The sequence below is a fragment of the Prionailurus viverrinus genome, chromosome D3 (genome assembly GCF_022837055.1).
Source record: "Prionailurus viverrinus isolate Anna chromosome D3, UM_Priviv_1.0, whole genome shotgun sequence".
NCBI classification, from domain to species: domain Eukaryota; kingdom Metazoa; phylum Chordata; class Mammalia; order Carnivora; family Felidae; genus Prionailurus; species Prionailurus viverrinus.
In genome coordinates this window covers 55,696,612-55,709,208 of record NC_062572.1, presented here as the reverse complement: position 1 = coordinate 55,709,208, position 12,597 = coordinate 55,696,612, and the positions used below count along the sequence as shown (strand labels likewise).

At 40.9% G+C, this 12,597-nt stretch overlaps 1 protein-coding gene across 5 annotated transcripts in view; it reads left to right on the top strand.

Annotated features, from left to right (window-relative positions):
* The window catches only part of CCDC178 (coiled-coil domain containing 178), a 514,890-nt gene extending 508,284 nt beyond the window's left edge, over nucleotides 1-6,606 (top strand). For all 5 annotated transcript variants that reach the window (XM_047828874.1, XM_047828873.1, XM_047828870.1 and 2 more), the window contains one exon: nucleotides 6,283-6,606. In XM_047828874.1, the coding sequence (XP_047684830.1) occupies nucleotides 6,283-6,438 (156 nt within the window). In that variant the 3' untranslated portion in view covers nucleotides 6,439-6,606. The remainder of the gene's footprint in view (nucleotides 1-6,282) is intronic.
* Nucleotides 6,607-12,597: the final 5,991 nt, after the last annotated feature.

The window sequence follows — 12,597 nt, the reverse complement described above, 5'->3', positions numbered from 1 at the left end:
ATGCTACAAAAGTCCCTCCGCTCCTTTCTCTGCTTGCAACTGCTTTACGACAGGCACCACTTCGTCATTGGTGTAGTTACGCCCTGAAAGGGAGCGGATATATCATGCTTTAAGAGTATGTTCATGGGGGGGGGGGGGGGGGTGGTGTCAGGATGGCTCAGTTGGTGAGTGTCCAAATTTGGATTTTGGCTCAGATCATGATCTCACAGTTTGTGAGATCCAGCCCCACGCCCAGCTCTGTGCTGACAGTGTGGAACCTGTTGGAATTCTCTCTCCCTCCCTCTCTCTCTGCTCCTCCCCTGCTTATGTGCTTGCTCTCTCTCTCTCTCAAAGTAAATAAATAAATAAACATTTTTAAAAAGAATATGTTTATGGTATATTAACACGTTCACACAAAGAAGACACCCTATGCTGTTGCATTGTCCCAGAAGAGGGGTGAGGAGGAGCTAAAAATAAAACAGAAAGACGTTCTAGCACAGGGCATCCTGGTGTTTGGAATGGCTATGATCACATTCGTGTTTGAGAATCCTTCTTCTGGTTACCTTGTGTGGAATAACTAGAAGGCAACATATCTGGACAGAAGGAAAACAGTTGAGGCCTGTGTTGGTTTTCTATTGACACTGTAAATTGCCACAAATCCAGTGACTTAAAACGCCATAAATGTATTCCCTTACAATTCTGAAATTCAGAAATCTGAAATGGGTCAGGTAGGCTGTACTCCTTCTGGAGGTTCCAGGTTGCCTTTTCCAGCTTTCGAGGCTTGCTGTGTACCTTGGTCCATGACCTCACATTACGCCTGCTTCTGCTTCGATCATCACATCCACTTCTCTCTCTGGCCCTCCTGCTCCCCTTTTATAAAGACTTGTGATTATATTGGGCCTACCAAGATAATCCAAGATGACCTCTCTATCTCAGAATCCTTAATTACATCTGCAAAGTCCCTTTTGCCACATAAGGTAACACATTCATAGATTCTGGAGATTAGAATGTGGATGTCTTTGTGAGTGGCCATTATTTGGCTGACAACAAGGCCTTTAAAATGTCCAGGCAAAAGAGACTTGGGAGAAGTGGGTAGATTTGAGAGATATTCAAGGAGTGGAATTAGGATTTGGTGATTGGGTGGTTGCGTATATGAGATAATAGAGAGGAAAGTCCAACAAAACCCCATGTTTTTTAACTTGATCAATTGGAAGGGATGGTTCCATTTTCTGAGACAGGACATGCAGAGAAACAGATTTGGGGGAAGTGAGGAGAATAATGAGGTCAATGTTTGTCAGTTGATGGGTGAATGTTCAGGTCTGCGGCTCAGGAAAGGACCTATAAACTAAACTGAAAGGTGTGTATTTGGAAATCATGAGGGAAAATAAAACATAATTGAACAATTTAAAGTAGATGAAATCTATCCAGAAGTGTATGTTAAATGGGAAGAGATAAGGTGTAGGGACAGAGGAATACAAATATTTTAAGTTCTGTCAAATTGTCGAAGATTCCAGAGAGACAGAAAGAATATGGCAAACCTATTTCCTCCTACTAGTCCCCATTGGTTCTGTTTTCTTCCCTAGTCTCTACGCCATGCTTTGGACTTGGTAACTACTCAACTTTTCTCTGATCTTTAAGGAAGCACTGATTCTATACTACCCCCAATAAATGCTACCGCCAACACTCCTGTTGAGAGTATCTGGCATCTCTAAGGAGGTATAAAGAAGGCAGAAAAAAGATAAATGTCCAGAATAATGTGTAACAGATGGAATGAATACAGACTGGGTGGTTAAGAAGCCTTTTCTCTTCCCACCTCTTACCCTTACCCCAACACCATCCTCTCTGTAGTAGCCACCAGAACAATCCAAAAGAGAGGAGAGAGGTCAAGTAAAACATTCTCCATTCCCCATTAGCAAGGAGGTGAACCCCTCTGGGAGCCATGCTGGGCCATCTTCTTCCTCATGCGGGACTATCACAGATTAGGCATAGACAAGACTTCCCTACGCAAGCTGGTGTTAAGTTTGTAGAGGGAACTCTGCATGTTTAAAATATCAGTTCATCATCCTCTGTGTTGAGTCTCTGCAAGTTGAGCAACGCGAGCTGAAGTATCTTGGGGCCCAGGAGGTGTAAGGGATGGCAGGTGCTTGCAAGTGCAATGCCTCTGAAGCAATAGGTAGAAAGACATCATAGCTCCTACGGTTTCAGTGGATTCTGAAAAATCTGAAAGCAGATTCAGATCTCGGCTTAGACGCACATCTGGTGTACTGCCACACCATCCTTATTACATGCCCAGCCACAAATCACATTTCCAGCAATAGCAGGCCCCCCAAAGCATCACAGCACGAAAGGGGAAAACAAACTGCGAGGCTTTACTCCATAGATGTGCCGTGTCTGGACCAGAACCAACACGAGTGCTGGGCAGAGTGGGAAGGTGTGCACAGCAGTGCTGGCTCTGTGTAAGCAAAGTCGAGGGCTGTCGCAAGGGTTTCTTTCATCAGCACTAAGTTCTCTTCCGACCGTCCTCATACTTTGCCTGCTAGGTCTCCCAGCATGGTGTCTCAGGGGGCCTCAACTCTAAATCATATAAGAAACTAGGGAGCCTACAAAAAAAAAAAAGGCAGATGGCAGCATCCACTGCAGACCAACTGGGTCAAGATCTCTGGGATTCAGATCCAGGCGTTGTCGTTTTTCTAAAATGCCTCCCCTGTGATTTTAACGTGCAGCCGGGTTTGAGAACCACTCAGGACCTTAGGAACAAATCCTGTGTGGTACAACTGCTGGTGAGTGAAGTTCAGCCCTGGAGGAGACAGCAACTAGAAATATTGGCTGCCACAGGCCTCAGCTGATAGCAAACTCCGAACTACCACAGCCAATAACTCCGATCGGAACATGTATAGCTGCTACCTACCTACACCATCTTCCCCCCCCCCCCCCCCCCCCCCAGGAAGCAAAGGCAAGGCTTCTAGAGGGCAGAGATATCAAAGGAATCCTCTCCCTCAGAAACAAAAGAATGAACATACTCAGGAGAATTCTTTGTGATTTTTCTCGTGGTTAAATAGGAAACCAATTACTTCTTATCTTCTGTGTTTATCACCCACCGGAGGGCTTTGTCGCCAGTCAACGTTTCAAGTCTCTCCACCAGTGACCCTGTGCCACAGACAGGAGACAGCATCTCAGAGTCCATTTCCTGGCCTCTTCCGACAGGTTTACACAGGGCCTGGCACAAACTTGGACCCTTCCCCTACTCCTGTAAAGGAAATACAAGAAAAATAAGGCCAAGCCCTGGCCTCCAGAGAAACTCCAGTTTAAATGGAAAACTAAAACAAAAATGTACAAAACTTTCACGAAGACAACATCGACTCTCAATTCAAGGAAGCACCAGAAGACGGTCAGTTGCCAAAATTGTTGCAGACACAAAACTCGGTGAGTGAGTTCAGAGGAGAAAGAACACAACATATTACTCACTTGGGTAATGAGTAACAATGAGGGAACACTTTCCACAAGGATGGACCTGCTCTGGGTTTTAGAGAAGGGACAGGATTTGGATTGGCAGAGAGGAGGGAGAAGGGCTTTACTGATACAGGAATCCTGAGAATCAGTGCAAAGGGCCACTATTGAGTAAAAGGCCTGTTTCTCTGTGAATTATTTTCCGATCCGTCATTGGGGAACAGCCTCCTAGTAGCCACATGTCTTCTCCCTTCAGCACAATCGGATAGGTTTTGCCAGATTCTTTTTCACATCCCTGGAGTATTGTGTTGCTGCTGTTGTTTTTTGCACTTGGCCTACTAGGGTCACCCGCGAGGACAGCCTGGCAGGCCTCTGTCCGTGGCGATGGTGTGCGTGGGGAGAGAGCAGATCACCTTGCTCTTTGCCCCCGAGATGTGGTGGAAGGTCCTTCCTCGGGGAGAAGGCGTCACGCGGTGCTTCCGAACTCCAGCCTGCCGCCTCGGCACCGAGGGTTTCAGCCCTCTGCTACTCCCTAAATCGTCTGCGCAGCGGCAGCCTGCCGCTTCACAAAACGGTGATAGTGATCCATTTCTTGAATTTGTAATCCCTCTGTGTTTTGTCACTGATTGTGGAGAGCTTTGTGATGCAAAATACACACTAGGAGGTGATTGGGGAATGAATAGGGCTTCCGCACTCACCTGAGGGTTTCCTTCCTTCCAGCCCTGTCCCCTTCCCCACCGGATATAACTGAGAAATTGAAAAGCTGAACAAGACCTTCCTTCTTTTGTACTCTATCCGGTGCGAATTCGGCAAAGCAAACGAAACTCCCCTCTTAGGCCAAACGTAGAAACTCCCTTCCCAGGGTTTGGGGGTAATGAAACCCAAGGTGTGCTTTGCACAGCCAAGCACTTTTCTCCTTGAGCCGTCAACCCCTGTGCACAGCAAGGGAATTTTAGCCCATTATGTTTCTGATTCATTTGCACTTAACTCATCAAGATATTGTTTTGTATGAGCTGTTTGATGTCCGAAGCACCTTATGAGCCTTTTTACGACCCTTTTATCTGAGAAGCTGGGAATTATGCCTAGCCAAGAATAAACAGAACTCAAAGGTTCGAGCTCAGTTCAAAACGTGGAACCCCTATGTAGGCAAAGGCTAAATAGTCTGTCCTTTCTGAGTTATGCTGTGTTTAATTAAAAAGGGACCCGGGGGCGTATAAGACAAGGCAAAAAGGGACCCTGATTCCAAACTGCTTTCCTGCAGTCCTGGGAATGGTTGGCATTAATTAGCATGGAAAAATATATCCTCGTTTATATCCAGCCTATTTCTGAAGTGAGGTATACTGATAAGCAGATTTCATTTTTTGTTGCTGTTGTTTCCCTAAGCAGTGGTTCTTAATCAGATGAATGAACTTGTTTGTACTAGTTAACTTTGCTGGAGTTTAGGAGTTGTATTTAAAACAGATTTTATCCTACAGTGATATTAATTTGATAGGATCCATGATCTGTAAACCATTGGTTATCTTGGTCTCTCCTGATAAGGAAAAAAAGTGCCGAGGATTTCCAGTTGGTGAGCACATTTGGGCAGAATCTTTCACACGTCACAAATTGCAGATGGGAGGCAGTGATCTCGAACATGCAGTCACATTGCGTGACCATCTGACACCTTCCATTTAGAAAAATAATACTTTCCTCCCAGCATACGCTCCCTGCTGCAACCAGCACCAAAAATTATGCCTGGGAGAGCCGTTCCTCCCAGACCAGGGTCTTAAATATTTCTTAGGCAGCTTTTAAAAGATTCATACTGCGGCAGCACCTAGCCCACACCCTAGTCACCCTTAGAAAAATCCTGAAAAGGCGACTTCTGAAAAGATGCAGCCGATAACGAAAACATCCACAAAGAACAAAAGGGGTGGGGGTGGGGGAAGTAGAAGGAGACGAGAAAATTACACCAGACACATTTGTAAGGTGATTTATTCTTGTCTTCTGTGTGATTCAAGCATATTCACGTTAAAGTCAATGGACTTCTTTGTCGGCTCATTTCTAAGCCGCTTCACAGTGGCATAGAATTTCGCAGTCCCCAGGAGGGGGACCGGAGTCTCCGGGATTGTATATAACTTGCTCATCTGCCAGTGTTCTGCACTAACCCTTGCTCATTTAAGACAAGGAAGAGCATCTCTGCCTGGCCTCCTTCCCTGTACATTTAATGACCCCTGGCAAGAGCAACGGCAGTGATTTCCGACAGACATGTTCAAGCAGAGAGGTTTTTAACCAGAAATTCAGAATTCTGATAGAATGTCCAAATGGGCACAGCTTATTTGCTGATAAACAAAGGCCATGACAAATTCTGTATCCAATTGCTGCGCGCGCACACACACACACACACACACACACACACACACACAGAGGTTACATGACTCTATGCACACACACGGAGCATGCGTGACTATCCCCTCTCCTTTCCCAGAACGAAAGCAAATACACTTTTACAACCTGCTAGGTCACCAATACCAATTTTGTAAGAATGAAGAGGGCCTGGGCAGCTGCTGGCCCAGGAGAACTGACCCTAACCTGTTTTCTTAGAATCCTTTGGGGAAATGGGATGGGGGGGAGGGGTATCACTCTATGATCACAGAACAAAGGTGGCCAAAACAACCACCTGCTTAAAAAAAAAAATACTACCTTCTTCTCATTTTCACACTGCCCTAGGTTTCGGGGGATTTCCCAGCAGCAGCAAATAAGTGATTTAAAGGTTGTATGTATCAGGATTTAACCAAAATGTTTAAAAAGAGAGAAACTTTTTTTTATTAAAACCAAATGGTACTTACAAGATGAACACCCTACTCTCTTTTCTTACAGAAAAAGGAAGCAGATAGCCCGATAATTATGTATAGTAGGAACACCATCTTTCACTTTTATAATGAAGGGAAAGTGCTTGAAAAGTTGTTTCATCAGAGAGGTGGACAGGTGGGTTTGTTCTCAAGAAAGCTCTCATGTCATCTGCAGAGGATTTGACTTATTTTCCTGCGGCTTTTAAGAAACATAGAAGCAACACTCATTTGTAAAATCAGCTCCACTTCTGTGTCCAAGGAACAAGAATAGCAAGCAGAGGACTTCGAAAAGAAAAAGCAGGGAACAAGAGAATGCTGTTTTGATCAGGACTGTCTCAGGAAAATCCATCGCTCCATAGTTTCTGCACAAATATTTTAGCCTGACGTAGTTCCTACCAGATCTCTAACTTGTTAAAGTCTGTAATGACAATACTCTCAGGCTTACAATCTACCTCTCATTATCTCTCTCCTTGTTTCTACTTGCCTGTGGATATTCAAACATACATACATATTTGCGTACATGCAAGCAATTCAATCAGGTAACGTGTGAAACACCAAATGAAATAAAACTCCCTCCTCGGATAATCTGTCCAAAGGATCCACACACACCATGGCTTCGTAGTAGGTTTGAACAGTGTTTGACTGCCTGATGGTTTCAGTAGGTATCAGTGGTGGGTATAACCCCAGTCCATTTGTCTACCAGATACCTCTTAGTCTTCACACCATAACTTTAACCTCATCACTAACGCAGTGACAAGGTATATTGTATTATTCAGATCAGTTAAACAAATAAAATGCCTAACTCCTAAAAGCTCCATATAATCGAAGCAGTAATGATTTGGGCCTGAACTATCGTCTCTATTGTCCAGGTAACGGCCAAGTCTTGATTTGGTATTGAACTCGGGAGATCTATCTATCGTAACAGGGAGATAACAATGAGACCTCCCATTCACTGAGCACTTATCATAGGCCACGCGCAGTTTTAAACACTTTAAACGTATTTGAGCAAGGTCCTCTTACCTTCTTTACAAATAAGGAAGCTCAGACACAGAGAAGTTAATTACTCAAGATAGCAGAGTTCGTGAGTAGTAGTGGTTCCAGGTCCAGTGTTTGAACACCGGCAGACTAAATCCACCCCACGTGCTCTCCGCCTCAATGTAAGCCGCCTCCTGGTGAATTCCACTCACCTGTTAGTACCTGGGAGACTCCAAGGGGAGGAAACAACAGGGGACAGAAGAAATTCCTTATGTTGGTGGAAAGGACATGGTAGTTAGTATACTTTACAGGTTCAAATCTATTACCTTAATGAGGAAAGCATTTTATGCTGAGAATGGTAGGCCAGAAAGATGGAAAGAATTTAAGCTCTGTGTTATCACCGACCCAACCCCGAATGCTCTGCTCCGTCTCCAGACTTCCAGAGATGTTCCAGGTATGGGACATAAGTATCCTTATCATCTTTATGACTTTTTTTGTTATGTTGTTTTTGTTATGTTGTATTATGGAACTATTACTTTTAAAGTTGTATATCCCATAGAGTGTAGAAAAACCATATTAACATCCTCTATTTAATAGTTGTTAATTCCCCATAAAGGGGTGTACCTATTTTTGTCTAGTATTTACTTAACTGTCATGATATGTTAACTGATAAAAGAAATTACACATCAGATATTTAAACCATAACAAGAAAAAAAATGAAACACTAAATGAATGTTAATGGAGACATTTTTTATTAGAAACCTGAGTGCTATAGTTAGATTCAGCATTTTGTGTGTGTCTTAAAAATGGTTTACGTGAATGAGACGACGTCTAAAATCATCAGCAACATATCTTAAGAAGAGAGGTAGAGAAGAGTAACATTTGTATCACGATTCCTGTTAGAAGCATTTGCCAAAACTGAACTAAAAGTGTCCTACCCAGTTTGTAATGTCATTCTCAAAACTGAAAAAAAATAAATGTGATGTAAACGTAAAAAAGCCATAATGTAGAACTAATCACTTGTCAACCTTATTTTTAATTGAAGCCATTTTGTGGTGGCTTTTATGAGGACAGATTCATACAACATTCCATATCTTTCCCTTCAATTTCTTCAGACAATCAAACAGAAATGTCTTAATATTAAATTGAATAGATGCCAAACAAACTTTGGGTGGATGCTTTCCCACCTCTTCTTGATTAAAAAAAAAACATGGGGAGCAGGATTCACCATCATTCATTCAACAAATGTGTACAGAATTTCTGTTATGTAGCAGGCGCTATACTAGGGACATAACACTAAATGAAACAGACAAAAATACCTGTCCATATGGAGCAGACATTCTAGTTGAAGGAGACAAATAATTAACAAACAAAAATAAGTAAAAGTAGTGATAATTATAAGTGATATAAAGAAAATAGAGCAGGAATGGAGAATGGGGAATGACTCTGAGAAGAGGGTGTGTGATTTTAAATAGGAAGCTCACAAAAAAATGGCACTTGGATAATGACCTGAAGGTAGTGAGGTGCCAGCTCTGTGGATATCCAAAAGTATTTCAGGCAGAAGGAATTGGCAAATGCAAAGGCCCTGGGGCAGCAGCATGACTGGCATTCTCAAGAATCAGCATGGAGGTCACTGGAGCCAAGTAAGCAAGGGAGTAGGACTATAGATGAATGTAAGATCCCTGAGGTAACAGAGACAGCCTGGGCAGGGGGGACCTTGAAAGCTTTTGAGATAACCTTGGCTTAAAATACTGTTATAGAACTAGGGCTTGAAAAAAACAAACAACCTATGGTCATCCTTTGGCTATTATATATCTTTTTACTCTGTTTCTTATGTGATCGGGTCTGTTAGGTACAGCCAGGAAAATATGACTGTGCATCATATATCAGATGAAAAGGACATGATCAGCTTGAAATGAAATCGGTCTAATCGGTTATTTTTTTCTTCACCGTAATTCTCTGTAGCTTTGCAAATTAAATTTTTCTTCATGACTTTTTAGATTTTGTATGATCTTTTATTTTTGCATTGCCCCCAAAGCCTTTGGGATTGTTATAAATTTTAATCCAATAATAATACTGAGTTTTAATAAAGACTTGCCCTCCCTCTCTCCATTTCTCCTTAAAAACAATCATTCTCTCTTTTACCTGCTTCTCTTGGCATTTACCTCCCTATTTGTAAAAAGTTTTCTGAGGAGTCCAGGAGGGCGCCTGGGTGGCTCAGTCAGTTAAGTGTCCAACTTCAGTTCAGGTCATGATCTCACGATTCATGAGTTCGAGCCCCACATCGGGCTCTGTGCTGACAGCTCAGAGCCTTGAGCCTGCTTCAGATTCTCTGTTTCTCTCTCTACCCCTCCCCTGATCACACTCTGTCTCTCCCTCTCTCAAAAGTAAATGAACAAAAAAAATAATTTTTTTCTTAGGTTGCTATCTTTGTCTATGTGTTCTCACTTTCTGATACCTGCCATTTTTCCCCATTTTAATATAATTAAAGCAAAAACATAGCTAAATAAAAAAAATCAGTGTTCACATTACTGTGTACTATAGATTGAAATAATTACTATAATTATATTTTCTTTCTAGTACAATTGCCCCTTCTAGAACTTATTTTTGCCTTTGTCCTTTACCTGAATGGCTTTGTAGAAGCAAATTCTTAACTTTTTCCCACTACTCCTTTGAGGTCACCATACATTTAAAACTAGTTATGTATTTTTTTCAAATGCTTAAACATAACTGAAACTCTACCAATCCCTTTTTCACCTGCCCCATTTTTTTTCTGGGAATTTTCTTCCTAGAACCCTCAGTTTTTCTTCTTCATCCCAAGACTTGTTTCTCATTAAGCCTATGACAAAGAAAGCATCCTGGAATTTGACTTCTCAGTCTTCTTTTTTTTTTTTTTTTTTTTTTTTTGTCCCTGGGCCCTCATCTTCCTTTTCTTTGCTTCTTAGTTCTGCCAAAGTATATCCTCTGATAATTTGTTTAAAACTAATTAATTAATTGATTTTTAAATAAGATACACAGGAGATGCATGAGAAATGGCTTTATTCCATGTTCAAGCTCTTGACTGATGGTTTGATTAGGTAGAGAATTCTGGATTGAAAATGAAATTGTGCAAAGAACTTGAAGCCTTTTACCCCCTGGGTGTCTGCCATTCCCAATGTTTTGCCTGAATATGGTAATTTCAGTTCAATTCATTGTGATGTCTTGAATCTCAAATCTCATATTCTTCAGGGCAGAGAAATTGCCTTTTCATTAATCAATTATTTCACTCTGTTTTGTGTGCCATCTTTTTCCACAAGTCTTATTGATTGAGTGTTAGATCTTTTGGACTGATCCTTTATAGAGAGAGATTTTTCTCATATTTTCCCATTTTTTATCTTTTTATCTTACTTTTGAAGTATTTTCATAATTTTATCTTTATGGTAATGGTGGTGGTGGTGGTGGTGGTGATGGTGGAGTTCAGTTTGTTGGTGGGTTGATTTTTAGTATTTTCTTCTGTTCCAAGCATTATCTCTATTTCTTTAAAGTTTATTTTTGGTTTTATTTTTTAAATTTCTCTTTTTGACTTTCACCAAAAATAAGGTTACACTTATCTCAGTTTCTGTTTCCATTTAAGATTCACGGTAGAAAAGTATATTTGAACATCCATGTCATTAGACAAGGCTGGTTGTTGATTGGCAAGCAATGTTCTTGAGTCCTGAGACTCCAGCTGCTAGTTTATTCAGAGAATAGCTCAAAGCCTTCCACCTGGTCAAGGGGAAGGTGAAGGAAGCCGACTTTACTGAGCAAGTAGAGACTCCTGGAATCTGATACCATTAATGCATTTGTGTGTGTGTGTGTGTGTGTGTGTGTGTGTGTGTGTGTGTTAATGTATTTCTAGCCAGCCCTGATTTTCAGAGTATCTTCAACCATTTCCTGCACTAGACTGAGAACTCCAAATCCCAAGTAATTAGAGGTTTGCAGGTGCAAATCAGCTCACTTTTTGTCACAAGACCTTTGGATTAGCTTTCTCCACATTTATGACCCCATCAAATGTCATTTTCCAAAATATATTAAAATCCCTCATCTGCTACTTTCTTCTGTCCTTTTATCTTTGCTCTTACAAGTCTATTTTATCCTTTTATTATCTTTTTAGAAGTGACCTAGAGGAAGAGGAGATGGTATGATCATACAACCTTCTCTGATTTATACCTGTGATTTTTATTTTTAACATTTAAATTTGTTTTCTAACTTTCTTGCTAAAAAATAACAAATCTGAGAATCTGTTGTTTTGATTTGGTTTCAGATTAAATAATGTCTAACAGAGCAGCTACTTATAAACATTTATTTGCAGTGGTGAATATAATGAAAGTATTCTGTAATTTAATGATTACAATATAAGTTATTGATTCATCAATTAGTGAATTAGAGCTTACTTATAGCATCAAGTAAATATTTTACCTTGTCTATATGAAGAACTCTCCTCTTCATTCTATAAAATGACGAGCTTTCTTTTCTTGTGGGGAGTGCTTCTAGTTAATATTTTAGCCTCATTAATATTAATCTCCTTAGTTCTAAAAAGCCATATTAAAATAATATAAGTAAACATTCTAATAGGAGACTGCTTTGAGTTTTCTACTGAAAGACCCTGAATGGATTCAGGACTAGCTACCACCAGGTTATATCACACTGTATAATATTGGGTCCCCCATGGAACCTTATCCTGCTTTGGTCAGCCTAGCCTATGTTCCCTGAAGTTCAAGGCACTGAAGTTTCCATGCTAAGATCTTACCATCAAAAGAAAGATTTCCTCCTGGATTTTTTTCTCCAACTGACCACAGATTGTTTTAAAAAATAAAAACAAAAGCACTAATATGGTAAGTCTCAGCGTGCCCTTAGATCTGTGATTAAGCAGGATAAGCAATAACGCTGACAGGTTGCCTTGATAAATTTCAAAAGCCAAATGAAACTGTTGGCTCTTGGGAACGAATTCACTGGAGGATGTTACACTACTCTTAAGGAGTAGTCACTGGAGATTTCCCCAGGACTCTGCAGACTGAACAAAAACTCTTGGAAAAAACAAAATAGAAGGGCAAAGGAAAAAATAAAGGAAAACTTATGATCAGTTTTTTTTAATTTTATAACAGCTTTATTGAGATATAATTCAAATGAAATAAAATTCACCCTATTAAAGTATACAATTCAGGGGTTTGTAGTGTATTCAGAGTGGTGTAGCCACCATCACTCTACTTTTAGGACATTTTTATCATCTCAAAAAGAAACATCATACCTCTTAGCGGTCACTCTTTCTCCCTTCCCTCAGCTGCTGGCAACCACTAATCTACTTCCTGTCTTTATCAATTTGCCTATTCTGGACATTTCATATAAATGG